The 18,159-nt window shown below is 48.7% G+C and overlaps 1 protein-coding gene across 1 annotated transcript in view; it reads left to right on the top strand.

Annotated features, from left to right (window-relative positions):
- The window catches only part of OBSCN (obscurin, cytoskeletal calmodulin and titin-interacting RhoGEF), a 528,918-nt gene that overhangs the window by 300,468 nt on the left and 210,291 nt on the right, over positions 1 to 18,159 (top strand). Inside the window, exons 58-59 of the mRNA XM_073676881.1 lie at positions 1,653 to 1,919; positions 7,800 to 8,072. Of these exons, the coding sequence (XP_073532982.1) occupies positions 1,653 to 1,919; positions 7,800 to 8,072 (540 nt within the window). The remainder of the gene's footprint in view (positions 1 to 1,652; positions 1,920 to 7,799; positions 8,073 to 18,159) is intronic.

The raw sequence follows: 18,159 nt of genomic DNA, 5'->3' as shown, positions 1-18,159 counted from the left end.
AACTACTATAATACTGCCCCTATGTATAAGAATATAACTACTATAATACTGCTCCTATGTACAAGAATATAACTACTATAATACTGCCCCTATGTACAAGAATATAACTACTATAATACTGCCCCCTATGTACAAGAATATAACTACTATAATACTGCTCCCTATGTACAAGAATATAACTACTATAATACTGCCCCTATGTACAAGAATATAACTACTATAATACTGCTCCTATGTACAAGAATATAGCTACTATAATACTGCCCCCTATGTACAAGAATATAACTACTATAATACTGCTCCTATGTACAAGAATATAACTACTATAATACTGCCCCTATGTACAAGAATATAACTACTATAATACTGCCCCTATGTACAAGAATATAACTACTATAATACTGCCCCTATGTACAAGAATATAACTACTATAATACTGCCCCTATGTACAAGAATATAACTACTATAATACTGCTTCCTATGTACAAGAATATAACTACTATAATACTGCCCCTATGTACAAGAATATAACTACTAAAATACTGCCCCCTATGTACATGAATATAACTACTATAATACTCCTCCTATGTACAAGAATATAACTACTATAATACTGCCCCTGTGTACAAGAATATAACTACTATAATACTGCCTCCTATATACAAGAATATAACTTCTATAATACTGCTCCTATGTACAAGAATATAACTACTATAATACTGCCCCTATGTACAAGAATATAACTACTATAATACTGCCTCCTATGTACAAGAATATAACTACTATAATACTGCCCCCTATGTACAAGAATATAACTACTATAATACTGCCCCTATGTACAAGAATATAACTACTATAATACTGCTCCTATGTACAAGAATATAACTACTATAATACTGCTCCTATATATAAGAATATAACTACTATAATACTGCCCCTTTGTACAAGAATATAACTACTATACTATTGTGCCCCATGGGCATCATTGCCTGTTTCGTGGCGGCCATGTCTACTTCGTATGTCCTCTTTATGTCTTCAGTCCTCTGTGATGTCATCAGTCCGCTGTGATGTCATCAGACCGCTGTGATGTCATCAGTCTGCTGTGATGTCATCAGTCCGCTGTGATGTCATCAGTCTGCTGTGATGTCATCAGTCCGCTGTGATGTCATCAATCTGCTGTGATGTCATCAGTCCGCTGTGATGTCATCAGTCCTTTGTGATGTCATCAGTCCGCTGTGATGTCATCAGTCTGCTGTGATGTCATCAGTCCTCTGTGATGTCATCAGTCCGCTGTGATGTCATCAGTCTGCTGTGATGTCATCAGTCTGCTGTGATGTCATCAGTCCGCTGTGATGTCATCAGTCCGCTGTGATGTCATCAGTCTGCTGTGATGTCATCAGTCCTCTGTGATGTCATCAGTCCTCTGTGATGTCATCAGTCCGCTGTGATGTCATCAGTCTGCTGTGATGTCATCAGTCCGCTGTGATGTCATCAGTCTGTTGTGATGTCATCAGTCCTCTGTGATGTCATCAGTCCACTGTGATGTCATCAGTCCACTGTGATGTCATCAGTCCGCTGTGATGTCATCAGTCCGCTGTGATGTCATCAGTCCGCTGTATCTCCGGGGTCTGTCTTTCTTTCCTGTGTTTCAGCCCTCCCTATAGCGTTCACACATGAGCTGCAGAACATGGAGCCGGAGGAGGGGAGGACGGCCGTGTTACAGTGTGAGGTGTCCCGGGAAGGAGCCCCCGTGGAGTGGAGGAAGGGGGCTCTGGTCCTACAGTCCGGTGATAAGTATGAGATGAGACAGGAGGGCCGTGTTGTTGAATTAGTGATCCACAGTGTGGCCCTGGAGGACTGTGGCCCCTACACCTGCAGCTCGGGATCCGCTCAGACCACGGCCTCCGTGTTTGTACAAGGTAACAGAATCCATGTTGGGGGATTTCACTGTCTCATAGGAGGTTAGAGCGAGGACGTCTCCGCCCCGTGGATGTGGCAGCCGTTTCATAGTGATGTCACGGCCAGCGGATGATGTCACAGCAGCTGCAGGTCAGGTGGTGGCAGCCACATGTCAGCGTCGCCTCCGTGCTTTATGTCTATGGTACGGGCGAGTAAAGTGATGGCGGCCCCATGTGACCTCCTCTGGGGATCTCGAATTATGTCTACACTTGTTATGCTTCTTCTTTATACTGCAGCTTCTCTCTTATTTGTCCCCAAGGAGAACCAGGGTCATCGCTGCTTAACATTTATGTTTTTTTATCTTCTTTTTCCTACTTCTATCTTGAGGTGAGGTAAGGGGAGAAGAGGTACTGCTGTCATATCCATTTATACATTGTATGATCTGCTTTACACTGCAGCTTCTCTCTCCTCTGCGGCCCCAGCTAGAAGGAGGAGGACACATTTTAGCTCTTGTTGTTATTTGCTTTTTATGTGTATTTCCCCATAGATTTCTAGTGACATGAGTGAGCAGGGCTTTTTGACAAGGGGGAGATGCCTATACGACCTGTCAGCCAGTCCTAAGATCATTGATGGGAACCATAGGAGGTGATTGAGTGGTGACACGTGGAGCACTATATAGGGTTATCCGCTGTAATGTGGTGCGGGGCGGTAGCCGTGGGTGGGGCACTCGTCTCCTGCACCCCAGCACTTTACGTGAAGGTGGGAGTCCTGGCTGGGTGTGTGAACCTATTCTGTGAGGACGCTATGCCCGTGCAGGCTGCATGTAACCGATGTTGCGGGTTGGCCAGGACCAGGTGTTGGACAGTTCAATGAGGGAGACCACCATTCACTAATAAAGTCTTTACTGAATGATGACTTGGTGAGGGTTATATACAAGAGATATTGGGCACAGTTTTGTGGATGTTTCCTTTACAACTCATAGCATTCTCCACTCAGTTTCCTTCCTTCTCTTCTCTTGTTTCTGCCTTTACCTTTCCTCTTTACTCTCTCTACTTATCCTTTGTTTCTACTGTTTCTCACTACTTTACTACAACCCAGCTCGACACTACAGTCCTGTTTAGTAAGAGTCCTTTACTCGCCCCGCGGTGCCGTGTCTTTTCTCCCCTTAGGGTGCCAGTATGGCCGATACTTATCTTCTTCTATGCTGACGCTCTGGAATTCCTGCCAGGGACATTTCACTCGTCTCACGTACTGTCCTGTTTAGGCACGTTATCTTCAAGAGTTATAAACTCTGGGCCTTTCTGCTGGGCATCCTCTCCCAGTACCCATCTCCGGTAGTTCTCCCAGCCACTTCTGCTCCGGATCATGCTATCCTTCCGGTCTCCTCTCACTTACGGACACACGAGAATGCGGCACTGCTCACATAGGGCATGGAGTGCATAAGGTCCAATCTGCCTCACTACCATGAAATTGTCACTTTCCCTTCAATTTATCCCCTCCTACTCTGGCCTAATCCCAAATATTAACTCTGACTATCCCTATTGTCAAACTACACACTTTATCAAAGTTACTAACATGCACTTTATTACTTTACTTTATTATTACTTTAATGCACCTCGCAAGTCACATTATAAATCACATATCATTAAACTTGTTTATTCAAGAGGAAATGTGGCCAGCATGTCCATCTCCTTACATCTCCCCCTTCTTTAACAATGGCCGTCCTCGACCATCCGGACCCTATAGTACATCAATGCACCCTCCTGCACTTAACTTGTAATCATCAGATGGTGTCGACGCCAGGACACTCTCGTGCGATTACTTAGACTTCTTACCAGGAAAGATTTCAAATCACTCTGCTGCACATTACTTTTGATTACTGAGCGATTCTTTCCGTTTCGTGAGAGCTGGTCCTCTCTGTTAGAACCCTCAAACTTATGACCATCGGAGTCTATGTTACTGTTTTCCTAACCTGACACCAATCTATTGGGTTAATTTAACCATACCGAACAAGGACCCTCAAGCCAACAATATAGTCCATCCCTGTAAGGGTAGCATCTTCAGTGCAGAAACAGTCCATTTGTCCCCCATCAGTCTGTAAGACGGGGACACAGTCCTTTCAGCTCCATTTCTGTCCATGAGACAGGTACATAGTCCATTATAGACGTTATCCTTACTGGATAAGGCTCAGTCCTTGACTGTGGGTGTAGGAACCTCCAACTGCTGTAGTTTCCTTTTAATCCAGCAGGGGAATGCGCAACAAGTGCAACAAAAAATACAAGGGGAAGAAAACACATTTCAGCCATCCATGGCCATCAACAAGGGGAGTCGTGAACATGTGGGTCATAGACCTGCTGGACCTTTGGGCCTTTTAAAACGAGGGTGCAACTGGCACAACATCGCCTCTTTCAGCTTCCGACTCTATTTCTTATTTATCTCGGGGAAGTTCTGTCCCTCTCCTCTCCTGGAGAGCTTGAAGACGATCCACCTCTTCTTCCTGCACCATCTCCTCCTGGTGCTTGTCTTGGGCACAGCTCAGTCTCTATCGCCGATGGGGTCCCAGACATATGGAAATTAGTGAATGCCCCAGCCATGACCTGAATGACGACTGACCCATGGACCTGTGAAGGTATTCTCCAGTATTCTGTCGTTGGGACTCCAGGTTGACTAGCCTCCAAGACCCTCTCGCAGTCTCTCTCCGCTCTCCAACACGGCTCAGCAAAGCCTCACGAACCACACAGACCGCATACCACCTGTGATGACCATCCATCTTCTGAAATCAGACCCACATGCTCTTTGTGAGGTTATGTAGCCTTCGCAGCAGGTTTTTGTCTTTACCATTCTCCTTGCCACAAAGACATTATGATTAGTCCTGAACTCTTGAGTGAACATGTGCCTCAGCTGCGCGTAATAGGTAATGACTTCTCCTCTGAACGCCAGCTCATGCTAATGCCTAGGCAGGGGACCCACCAGCATGTTTCTGGCCCATCTCCTCTCCTCTGTCAACCAGCCCAGCCTCCTCAGGTCGCTGATGAGCTGCCGAACTCTTGCTTTTCCTTCCTTGGTCCTTAGGAAACCTGGTGGTGTAGGCCGTGTCCTACCTTCATGCCCTGTCGGACTGGTGGAACCACCTTGTTCTGGACCCCTGCAGCAAGCTCCAGCTTCTTCCGCAGGGGTGCTAACCAGCTGTGGGTCCCCAGCACCTTCTTTTACCCCTTGGGGTGAACGGTTTGATTCGGTCATTACCACTTTTGTTTTCGGCTCTTCACCGCAGTATTCTTTTTCTGACTTCTAACCCGCAAATGGCACCATTTCCTCCACCTATTGGTGCCAGTCACGGCTCTGCCTTTCTCTTGGTGGGGTTTTCTCTGACCTACCATCCCGTTTTTCTGGCTCCTCCTCCCATTTTCTTGAGTCACACCTTACTGGGCAGGCATTTTCCTTCCTCTTTGTTTAGCGGTAGCGGCCACTCCTCGCTATAGGCTGGTGCTTCCATTTCCAATACTTCTTCCGATAGGCGTAACCTGTGAAGAGCTGGATGTGGCTTCCGCCCTTTTGCTCTTCCTACTCCCACGATGGGCGAGACTTTCTTGTTGTTCTGCTCCACTAACAGTCTTCCCCACATCGCTCTGCTCTTCTAGCTGCAGACTCGATCCTGCCGACTACGCCAAGTGTAACGTGACATGGCATTGGCTTCATACAGACTCATCAGAATGGGAAACTAAGAACCTCATGTTCAGTTTTGTTAATTTTTGCCTCGCGGCATTAGATCAACGTGTGTTTTTTGGGTTTTATGTCCATTTCTTATTCTACAGCATTGACACCTTGTTGATATACTAGTGTCAGTGTGATACATTGTATCCGAGCCTTTGTATCCACTTGCAGTAGTGGCTGCTTTACATGTCCTGTCAATTTATAATCACTGGTGGAAGCACAGCATTATGGGCCCCTCAGCCTCCAATCAGATGCCTGGTTTTCGGTTTTTGCATTTGCTGGATCTTGATTGGTTGCTTCTTTGTGCCACATTTATGAACGAGTCTGCTTGATGGGACTGTAGGATGGGACAGGGCTGTTGGATGGGTCAGGGCTGTAGGATGGGCCTGGGTGGTAGGATGGGTCGGGGCGGTAGGATGGGCCGGCGCAGTAGGATGGGCCGGGGTTGTAGGATGGGCCGGGGCTGTAGCATGGGGCAGGGCTGTAGGATGGGCCGGGGCTGTAGGATGGGGCAGAGCTGTAGGATGGGACGGGGCTGTAGGATGGGCTGGGGCTGTAGGATGGGCCGGGGCTGTAGGATGGGCCGGGGCTGTAGGATGGGCCTGGGTGCTAGGATGGGCCGTGGCTGTAGGATGGGCTGGTGCTATAGGATGGGCTGGGGCTGTGGGATGGGTCGGGACTGTAGGATGGGTCGGGACTGTAGGATGGGACAGGGCTGTTGGATGGGTCAGGGCTGTAGGATGGGCCTGGGTGGTAGGATGGGCCGGGGTGGTTGGATGGGCCGGCGCAGTAGGATGGGCTGGGGTTGTAGGATGGGCCGGGGCTGTAGCATGGGGCAGGGCTGTAGGATGGGCCGGGGCTGTAGGATGGGACGGGGCTGTAGGATGGGCTGGGGCTGTAGGATAGGCCCGGGGCTGTAGGATGGGGCAGGGCTGTAGGATGGGCCGGGGCTGTAGGATGGGCCTGGGTGCTAGGATGGGCTGAGGCTGTAGGATGGGCTGAGGCTGTAGGATGGGCCGTGGCTGTAGGATGGGCTGGTGCTGTAGGATGGGCTGGGACTGTAGGATGGGTCGGAACTGTAGGATGGGACAGGGCTGTTGGATGGGTCAGGGCAGTAGGATGAGCAGGGGCTGTAGGATGGGCCATGGCTGTAGGATGGGCCGGAGCTGTAGGATGGGCCGGGGCTGTAGGATGGGCCGGGGCTGTAGGATGGGCCGGGGCTGTAGGATGGGGCAGAGCTGTAGGATGGGACGGGGCTGTAGGATTGGCTGGGGCTGTAGGATGGGCCGGGGCTGTAGGATGGGGCAGGGCTGTAGGATGGGCCGGGGCTGTAGGATGGGCCGGGGCGGTAGGATGGGCCGGGGCGGTAGGATGGGGCAGGGCTGTAGGATGGGCCGGGGCTGTAGGATGGGCCTGGGTGGTAGGATGGGCTGGGGCTGTAGGATGGGCCGTGGCTGTAGGATGGGCTGGTGCTGTAGGATGGGCTGGGGCTGTAGGATGGGTCGGGACTGTAGGATGGGTCGGGACTGTAGGATGGGTCGGGACTGTAGGATGGGTCGGGACTGTAGGATGGGTTGGGACTGTAGGATGGGACAGGGCTGTAGGATGGGTCAGGGCAGTAGGATGAGCAGGGGCTGTAGGATGGGCCTGGGTGGTAGGATGGGCTGGGGCTGTAGGATGGGCCGTGGCTGTAGGATGGGCTGGTGCTGTAGGATGGGCTGGGACTGTAGGATGAGTCGGGACTGTAGGATGGGTCGGGACTGTAGGATGGGACAGGGCTGTAGGATGGGTCAGGGCAGTAGGATGAGCAGGGGCTGTAAGATGGGCCGGGGCTGTAGGATGGGCCTGGGTGGTAGGATGGGCTGGGGCTGTAGGATGGGCCGTGGCTGTAGGATGAGCAGGGGCTGTAGGATGGGCCGGGGCTGTAGGATGGGCCTGGGTGGTAGGATGGGCTGGGGCTGTAGGATGGGCCGTGGCTGTAGGATGAGCAGGGGCTGTAGGATGGGCCGGGCTGTAGTGGTCCGTTATGAATGTTTCTACAGCGGTCCATCTATTATCAACCTCTCAGTTCTGTGTCTCCACTTCTAGTTCTGGTAGGACTTGACTATAGCCATCTTGTTCTTCGTCCTGTCTACATTTGATGACACTATCTCATTTTTCTTCATTGGTCCTGGGGACCCTCACAGAGAGTAACATTGAGATAGTGACGGGTTTAAAGAACACGGATGTCTTTGCGGGGGAGACGGCCACATACTCCTGTGAGCTGTCTGGCTCAGATGTGAAGAACGTGCAGTGGTGGCTCGACGGCTCTCCGCTGCAGAACAGCCCCGTGATCGAGATCTCAGTGCACAGAGGCAGAGTCCATACCCTAACCCTAAAAAACCTGGGGACCAATGACTCTGGCGTAGTCACCTTTAAAGCTGGCTCCCTCGTATCTACCGCTAAGCTCTTAATCAAAGGTATTTAAAAGGACTAACAAGACTAAGAGCGGCTCACTTACCTCTAGTGTTCCCCCTCGCTGGACTTCAGGGACTCCCCGATCATAATAGAGCTTCAGCCTTGGGAGAAATGGGCTGACACTTAGTAGTCTGCGTAGACTGGGTGGGCACTGTTGTTTGAGGTGGCCGAGGGACATCATGATGTAGATGATTCTGGCGATGGTGAACACTACAACCTAATGGAGTGGATCAGCTGCCACTAATCTGCCATTTTCTGCTTTCACCACATAAAGCACTATAAAGAGGATCGGTCACCGGATGTGGACGTCTGCGCGGCCTCCAGCTGCCACTTATGGTTGAGCCAGGCCGACATCCATATGCTGAGGTCCATTTCCAAAACATACAAAAAACATGTTCGCATTGCCGATTAAAAAGTCTAAAAATGATTTAAAATTAAACTGCAATTTTTTTTAATTGTAAAAATTATTTTTGAAACATGTCGTGATGGGATTCACCCCCCAGACGGTAGGAGTCGTCATAGGAAGGCGGGGGCATCGCATCGTGCTATCGCAGCCTTTTTGGCGTTTGTCCCAATCCAATTGTTTTGGCTCCAGTTAGCTGGATATAAAAAGTATTGTTTCAGAAAATAATTTTCTGGAAAAAAAATTACTGTTTTAGAAAACACCTGGAAATATAAAAAAACACTATAGATTAAAAAAAAATATATGTAACAAAAAGTTTCTAAACATGTTTTTTAACTTGTTATACCACTGTTATGCAATAAATATTTTTAACATTTTTTTGTGAAGAAAATTGAATATTAAAAAGAAAATAAAAGCCCTCTTAAAAGTGGAAGGATAATTTATTATCCAACATCCTCGATCTAATGTAATCATCTGATAGTTGTGTCCACGTCAGAGGTCATCAATGAGATTGATGCTGATATTGATCATTGTTTTCTAGAGATATCGTCATTGTAATGAAGCACTTTTTTAAATTTTCAAAATATACAAAAATATCTTCCCATAGAATTGGATGTGGACAAAGGGAAAGATTTTCGAGACCATCGAGTCACTGAATTAAAGAACGGTTCTTGTTTGCCCCATTCCTCTCCACATCTTTTGTGTGATTTCTATTCCTCCACCCCATCTTGTCTTTAGTTGGAGTCTTCCAAGTATCTATGATCTCTGCAATTGTCTCAATCTTATTCTTTGTCGTCCTCTTCCTGTCTTGTATTTTGAGTCTTCCGGGTATATATAATCTCTGTGGTCATCTCCATCTTGTTGTTGGTTGTCTTTATTCTATCCTGTGTATTATTAGGTCTTCCTGGCATCAATGATATCTGTAATCCTCTCTGTGTTTTTTTTTCATCATCCTCTTGTCTTGTGTTTTGGTCTTCCTGGTGTCTATGATCCTGTGATCATCTCCATCTTGTTGCAGGTCATCCTCCTCTTGTCTTGTGTTTTGGTCTTCCTGGTGTCTATGATCCTGTGATCATCTCCATCTTGTTGTTGGTCATTTTCCTCCTGTCTTGTGTTTTGGTCTTCCTGGTGTCTATGATCCTGTGATCATCTCCATCTTGTTGCAGGTCATCCTCCTCTTGTCTTGTGTTTTGGTCTTCCTGGTGTCTATGATCCTGTGATCATCTCCATCTTGTTGCTGGTCATTTTCCTCCTGTCTTGTGTTTTGGTCTTCCTGGTGTCTATGATCCTGTGATCATCTCCATCTTGTTGCTGGTCATCCTCCTCCTGTCTTGTGTTTTGGTCTTCCTTGTGTCTATGATCCTGTAATCATCTCCATCTTGTTGCTGGTCATTTTCCTCCTGTCTTGTGTTTTGGTCTTCCTGATATCTATGATCCTGTGATGATCTCCATCTTGTTGCTGGTCATCCTCCTCCTGTTTTGTGTTTTGGTCTTCCTGGTGTCTATGATCCTGTGATGATCTCCATCTTGTTGCTGGTCATCCTCCTCCTGTCTTGTGTTTTGGTCTTCCTGATGTCTATGATCCTGTGATCATCTCCATCTTGTTGCTGGTCATCCTCCTCCTGTCTTGTGTTTTGGTCTTCCTGATGTCTATGATCCTATGATCATCTCCATCTTGTTGCTGGTCATCCTCCTCCTGTCTTGTGTTTTGGTCTTCCTGGTGTCTATGATCCTGTGATCATCTCCATCTTGTTGCTGGTCATCCTCCTCCTGTCTTGTGTTTTGGTCTTCCTGGTGTCTATGATCCTGTGATCATCTCCATCTTGTTGCTGGTCATCCTCCTCCTGTCTTGTGTTTTGGTCTTCCTTGTGTCTATGATCCTGTAATCATCTCCATCTTGTTGCTGGTCATCCTCCTCCTGTCTTGTGTTTTGGTCTTCCTTGTGTCTATGATCCTGTAATCATCTCCATCTTGTTGCTGGTCATCCTCCTCCTGTCTTGTGTTATGGTCTTCCTGGTGTCTATGATCCTGTGATCATCTCCATCTTGTTGCTGGTCATCCTCCTCCTGTCTTGTGTTTTGGTCTTCCTGATGTCTATGATCCTGTGATCATCTCCATCTTGTTGCTGGTCATCCTCCTCCTGTCTTGTGTTTTGGTCTTCCTGGTGTCTATGATCCTATGATCATCTCCATCTTGTTGCTGGTCATCCTCCTCCTGTCTTGTGTTTTGGTCTTCCTGGTGTCTATCGTCTCTGCGATCATCTTGATCTTTGTCCTTGTCCTTTTTTCCTACATCTCTTTCTCCTTTGAGCTGGGTCTTCTAATGTTTAGAAATGCTTTAGTCCAGTGACTTGGGCTTCGCGCTGCTTCTGTTTGAATGAATCTAACAAGGTTCATATATTTTCAATTTATTTTAGGTTTTCCATGCCTAAAATAAAAACAAAAAAAAATTGAAATGGGAATGTTCTGAGCTGCCCATGCCTTTTACCCAAAGTCCGGGTCTATGGGGAGGGAGCCCTTGTTGCTTCATATTATCTTCTCGTCACTTTAAGATCCTCATTTTCTTGGTGCTTTAGAGAGTGCTCAGGATTGAGATGCAGTGACTCAGGGAATGACCCAGGGGCATGAAAACTAATTCCTGGAAACACTGACCCTCACCACATTGGACATTTTCACAGCGTGTGCTGTATAGCCACTTGTATTGACAACATATGAAGAGCGTACCGTACCTCCAATAGATGTCAAACCCTGAGGATGTGTACCGGTCTTTTATTTATCTTTATTTACTCATATATCCAGTATCTTCCACACTCCTATTCTACCATCCGGTACACTCCAGTATCCTCCACACTCCTGTTCTACCATCCTGTACACTCCAGTATCCTCCACACTCCTGTTCTACCATCCTGTACACTCCAGTATTCTCCACACTCCTGTTCTACCATCCTGTACACTCCAGCATTCTCCACACTCCTGCTCTACCATCCGGTACACTCCAGTCTCCTCCACACTCCTGTTCTACCATCCTGTACACTCCAGTATCCTCCACACTCCTGTTTTACCATCCGGTACACTCCAGTATCCTCCACACTCCTGTTTTACCATCCGGTACATTCCAGTATTCTCCACACTCCTGTTTTACCATCCGGTACACTCCAGTATCCTCCACACTCCTGTTCTACCATCCTGTACACTCCAGTCTCCTCCACACTCCTGTTCTACCATCCGGTACACTCCAGTATCCTCCACACTCCTGTTCTACCATCCGGTACACTCCAGTATCCTCCACACTCCTGCTCTACCATCCAGTACACTCCAGTATCCTCCACACTCCTGTTCTACCATCCTGTACACTCCAGTATCCTCCACACTCCTGCTCTACCATCCAGTACACTCCAGTATTCTCCACACTCCTGTTCTACCATCCTGTACACTCCAGTATCCTCCACACTCCTGTTCTACCATCCTGTACACTCCAGTATCCTCCACACTCCTGTTCTACCATCCGGTACACTCCAGTCTCCTCCACACTCCTGTAATACCATGCTGTACACTCCAGTATCCTCCACACTCCTGTTCTACCATCCGGTACACTCCAGTATACTCCACACTCCTGTTCTACCATCCTGTACACTCCAGTATCCTCCACACTCCTGTTCTACCATCCGGTACACTCCAGTCTCCTCCACACTCCTGTTCTACCATCCGGTACACTCCAGTCTCCTCCACACTCATGTTCTACCATACTGTACACTCCAGTATCCTCCACACTCCTGTTCTACCATCCTGTACACTCCAGTATTCTCCACACTCCTGTTCTACCATCCTGTACACTCCAGTATCCTCCACACTCCTGTTCTACCATCCTGTACACTCCAGTATTCTCCACACTCCTATTCTACCATGCGGTACACTCCAGTATCCTCCACACTCCTGTTCTACCATCCGGTACACTCCAGTCTCCTCCACACTCATGTTCTACCATCCTGTACACTCCAGTATCCTCCACACTCCTGTTCTACCATCCTGTACACTCCAGTATTCTCCACACTCCTGTTCTACCATCCTGTACACTCCAGTATTCTCCACACTCCTGTTCTACCATCCTGTACACTCCAGTCTCCTCCACACTCCTGTTCTACCATCCTGTACACTCCAGTATTCTCCACACTCCTATTCTACCATCCTGTACACTCCAGTATCCTCCACACTCCTGTTCTACCATCCGGTACACTCCAGTCTCCTCCACACTCCTGTTCTACCATCCGGTACACTCCAGTATCCTCCACACTCCTGTTCTACCATCCTGTACACTCCAGTATTCTCCACACTCCTGTTCTACCATCCTGTATACTCCAGTATCCTCCACACTCCTGTTCTACCATCCTGTACACTCCAGTATCCTCCACACTCCTGTTCTACCATCCGGTACACTCCAGTCTCCTCCACACTCCTGTTCTACCATCCGGTACACTCCAGTCTCCTCCACACTCCTGTTCTACCATCCTGTACACTCCAGTATCCTCCACACTCCTGTTCTACCATCCTGTACACTCCAGTATTCTCCACACTCCTGTTCTACCATCCGGTACACTCCAGTATCCTCCACACTCCTGTTCTACCATCCGGTACACTCCAGTCTCCTCCACACTCATGTTCTACCATACTGTACACTCCAGTATCTTCCACACTCCTGTTCTACCATCCTGTACACTCCAGTATTCTCCACACTCCTGTTCTACCATCCTGTACACTCCAGTATCCTCCACACTCCTGTTCTACCATCCTGTACACTCCAGTATTCTCCACACTCCTAATCTACCATCCGGTACACTCCAGTATCCTCCACACTCCTGTTCTACCATCCGGTACACTCCAGTCTCCTCCACACTCATGTTCTACCATCCTGTACACTCCAGTATCCTCCACACTCCTGTTCTACCATCCTGTACACTCCAGTATTCTCCACACTCCTGTTCTACCATCCTGTACACTCCAGTCTCCTCCACACTCCTGTTCTACCATCCTGTACACTCCAGTATTCTCCACACTCCTATTCTACCATCCGGTACACTCCAGTATCCTCCACACTCCTGCTCTACCATCCGGTACACTCCAGTATCCTCCACACTCCTGTTCTGCCATCCTGTACACTCCAGTATCCTCCACACTCCTGTTCTACCATCCTGTACACTCCAGTATTCTCCACACTCCTATTCTACCATCCGGTACACTCCAGTATTCTCCACACTCCTGTTCTACCATCCTGTACACTCCAGTCTCCTCCACACTCCTGTTCTACCATGCTGTACACTCCAGTGTCCTCCACACTCCTGTTCTACCATCCGGTACACTCCAGTATCCTCCACACTCCTGTTCTACCATCCTGTACACTCCAGTATCCTCCACACTCCTGTTCTACCATCCGGTACACTCCAGTCTCCTCCACACTCATGTTCTACCATCCGGTACACTCCAGTATTCTCCACACTCCTGTTCTACCATCCTGTACACTCCAGTCTCCTCCACACTCCTGTTCTACCATGCTGTACACTCCAGTATCCTCCACACTCCTGTTCTACCATCCTGTACACTCCAGTATCCTCCACACTCCTGTTCTACCATCCTGTACACTCCAGTATTCTCCACACTACTATTCTACCATCCGGTACACTCCAGTATCCTCCACACTCCTGTTCAACCATCCTGTACACTCCAGTATTCTCCACACTCCTGTTCTACCATCCTGTACACTCCAGTATCCTCCACACTCCTGTTCTACCATCCGGTACACTCCAGTATCCTCCACACTCCTGCTCTACCATCCTGTACACTCCAGTATCCTCCACACTCCTGTTCTACCATCCGGTACACTCCAGTATCCTCCACACTCCTGTTCTACCATCCTGTACACTCCAGTCTCCTCCACACTCCTGCTCTACCATCCGGTACACTCCAGTATCCTCCACACTCCTGTTCTACCATCCTGTACACTCCAGTATCCTCCACACTCCTGTTCTACCATGCTGTACACTCCAGCATTCTCCACACTCCTGCTTTACCATCCGGTACACTCCAGTATCCTCCACACTCCTGTTCTACCATCCGGTACACTCCAGTATCCTCCACACTCCTGCTCTACCATCCAGTACACTCCAGTATCTTCCACACTCCTGTTCTACCATCCTGTACACTCCAGTATCCTCCACACTCCTGCTCTACCATCCAGTACACTCCAGTATTCTCCACACTCCTGTTCTACCATCCTGTACACTCCAGTATCCTCCACACTACTGTTCTACCATCCTGTACACTCCAGTATCCTCCACACTCCTGCTCTACCATCCGGTACACTCCAGTCTCCTCCACACTCCTGTAATACCATGCTGTACACTCCAGTATCCTCCACACTCCTGTTCTACCATCCGGTACACTCCAGTATACTCCACACTCCTGTTCTACCATCCTGTACACTCCAGTATCCTCCACACTCCTGTTCTACCATCAGGTACACTCCAGTCTCCTCCACACTCCTGTTCTACCATCCGGTACACTCCAGTATCCTCCACACTCCTGCTCTACCATCCAGTACACTCCAGTATCCTCCACACTCCTGTTCTACCATCCTGTACACTCCAGTATCCTCCACACTCCTGTTCTACCATCCGGTACACTCCAGTCTCCTCCACACTCCTGTTCTACCATCCGGTACACTCCAGTATCCTCCACACTCCTGTTCTACCATCCTGTACACTCCAGTATTCTCCACACTCCTGTTCTACCATCCGGTACACTCCAGTATCCTCCACACTCCTGTTTTACCATCCTGTACACTCCAGTATCCTCCACACTCCTGTTCTACCATCCGGTACACTCCAGTCTCCTCCACACTCCTGTTCTACCATCCGGTACACTCCAGTCTCCTCCACACTCCTGTTCTACCATCCTGTACACTCCAGTATCCTCCACACTCCTGTTCTACCATCCTGTACACTCCAGTATTCTCCACACTCCTGTTCTACCATCCGGTACACTCCAGTCTCCTCCACACTCCTGTTCTACCATCCGGTACACTCCAGTCTCCTCCACACTCATGTTTTACCATACTGTACACTCCAGTATCCTCCACACTCCTGTTCTACCATCCTGTACACTCCAGTATTCTCCACACTCCTGTTCTACCATCCTGTACACTCCAGTATCCTCCACACTCCTGTTCTACCATCCTGTACACTCCAGTATTCTCCACACTCCTATTCTACCATCCGGTACACTCCAGTCTCCTCCACACTCCTGTTCTACCATCCGGTACACTCCAGTCTCCTCCACACTCATGTTCTACCATCCTGTACACTTCAGTATCCTCCACACTCCTGTTCTACCATCCTGTACACTCCAGTATCCTCCACACTCCTGTTCTACCATCCTGTACACTCCAGTCTCCTCCACACTCCTGTTCTACCATCCTGTACACTCCAGTATTCTCCACACTCCTATTCTACCATCCTGTACACTCCAGTATCCTCCACACTCCTGTTCTACCATCCGGTACACTCCAGTCTCCTCCACACTCCTGTTCTACCATCCGGTACACTCCAGTATCCTCCACACTCCTGTTCTACCATCCTGTACACTCCAGTATTCTCCACACTCCTGTTCTACCATCCTGTACACTCCAGTATCCTCCACACTCCTGTTCTACCATCCTGTACACTCCAGTATCCTCCACACTCCTGTTCTACCATCCGGTACACTCCAGTCTCCTCCACACTCCTGTTCTACCATCCGGTACACTCCAGTCTCCTCCACACTCCTGTTCTACCATCCTGTACACTCCAGTATCCTCCACACTCCTGTTCTACCATCCTGTACACTCCAGTATCCTCCACACTCCTGTTCTACCATCCGGTACACTCCAGTCTCCTCCACACTCCTGTTCTACCATCCGGTACACTCCAGTATCCTCCACACTCCTGTTCTACCATCCGGTACACTCCAGTCTCCTCCACACTCCTGTTCTACCATACTGTACACTCCAGTATGCTCCACACTCCTGTTCTACCATCCTGTACACTCCAGTATTCTCCACACTCCTTTTCTACCATCGTGTACACTCCAGTATCCTCCACACTCCTGTTCTACCATCCTGTACACTCCAGTATTCTCCACACTCCTGTTCTACCATCCGGTACACTCCAGTATCCTCCACACTCCTGTTCTACCATCCGGTACACTCCAGTCTCCTCCACACTCCTGTTCTACCATCCTGTACACTCCAGTCTCCTCCACACTCCTGTTCTACCATCCTGTACACTCCAGTATCCTCCACACTCCTGTTCTACCATCCGGTACACTCCAGTCTCCTCCACACTCATGTTCTACCATCCGGTACACTCCAGTATTCTCCACACTCCTGTTCTACCATGCTGTACACTCCAGTCTCCTCCACACTCCTGTTCTACCATGCTGTACACTCCAGTATCCTCCACACTCCTGTTCTACGATCCTGTACACTCCAGTATCCTCCACACTCCTGTTCTACCATCCTGTACACTCCAGTATTCTCCACACTCCTATTCTACCATCCGGTACACTCCAGTATCCTCCACACTCCTGTTCAACCATCCTGTACACTCCAGTATTCTCCACACTCCTGTTCTACAATCCTGTACACTCCAGTATCCTCCACACTCCTGTTCTACCATCCGGTACACTCCAGTATCCTCCACACTCCTGCTCTACCATCCTGTACACTCCAGTATCCTCCACACTCCTGTTCTACCATCCGGTACACTCCAGTATCCTCCACACTCCTGTTCTACCATCCGGTACACTCGAGTATCCTCCACACTCCTGTTCTACCATCCTGTACACTCCAGTATCCTCCACACTCCTGTTCTACCATCCGGTACACTCCAGTATTCTCCACACTCCTGCTCTACCATCATGTACACTCCAGTATTCTCCACACTCCTGTTCTACCATCCGGTACACTCCAGTATCCTCCACACTCCTGCTCTACCATCCTGTACACTCCAGTATTCTCCACACTCCTGCTCTACCATCCGGTACACTCCAGTATTCTCCACACTCCTGTTCTACCATCCGGTACACTCCAGTATTCTCCACACTCCTGCTCTACCATCCTGTACACTCCAGTATCCTCCACACTCCTGTTCTACCATCCGGTACACTCCAGTATTCTCCACACTCCTGTTCTACCATCCGGTACACTCCAGTAATCCTCCACACTCCTGTTCTACCATTCGGTACACTCCAGTAATCCTCCACACTCCTGTTCTACCATCCGGTACACTCCAGTATTCTCCACACTCCTGTTCTACCATCCTGTACACTCCAGTATTCTCCACACTCATGTTCTACCATCCGTTACACTCCAGTATTCTCCACACTCCTGCTCTACCATCCTGTACACTCCAGTATCCTCCACACTCCTGTTCTACCATCCTGTACACTCCAGTATCCTCCACACTCCTGTTCTACCATCCTGTACACTCCAGTATTCTCCACACTCCTGTTCTACCATCCGGTACACTACAGTATTCTCTACACTCCTGTTCTACCATCCTGTACACTCTAGTATCCTCCACACTCCTGTTCTACCATCCTGTACACTCCAGTATCCTCCACACTCCTGTTCTACCATCCTGTACATTCCAGTATTCT

Source organism: Phyllobates terribilis, unplaced genomic scaffold, assembly GCF_046119375.1.
Source record: "Phyllobates terribilis strain yellow unplaced genomic scaffold, ASM4611937v1 Scaffold_4__5_contigs__length_816908805, whole genome shotgun sequence".
NCBI classification, from domain to species: domain Eukaryota; kingdom Metazoa; phylum Chordata; class Amphibia; order Anura; family Dendrobatidae; genus Phyllobates; species Phyllobates terribilis.
This window is presented reverse-complemented; position numbering and strand designations above follow the sequence as displayed.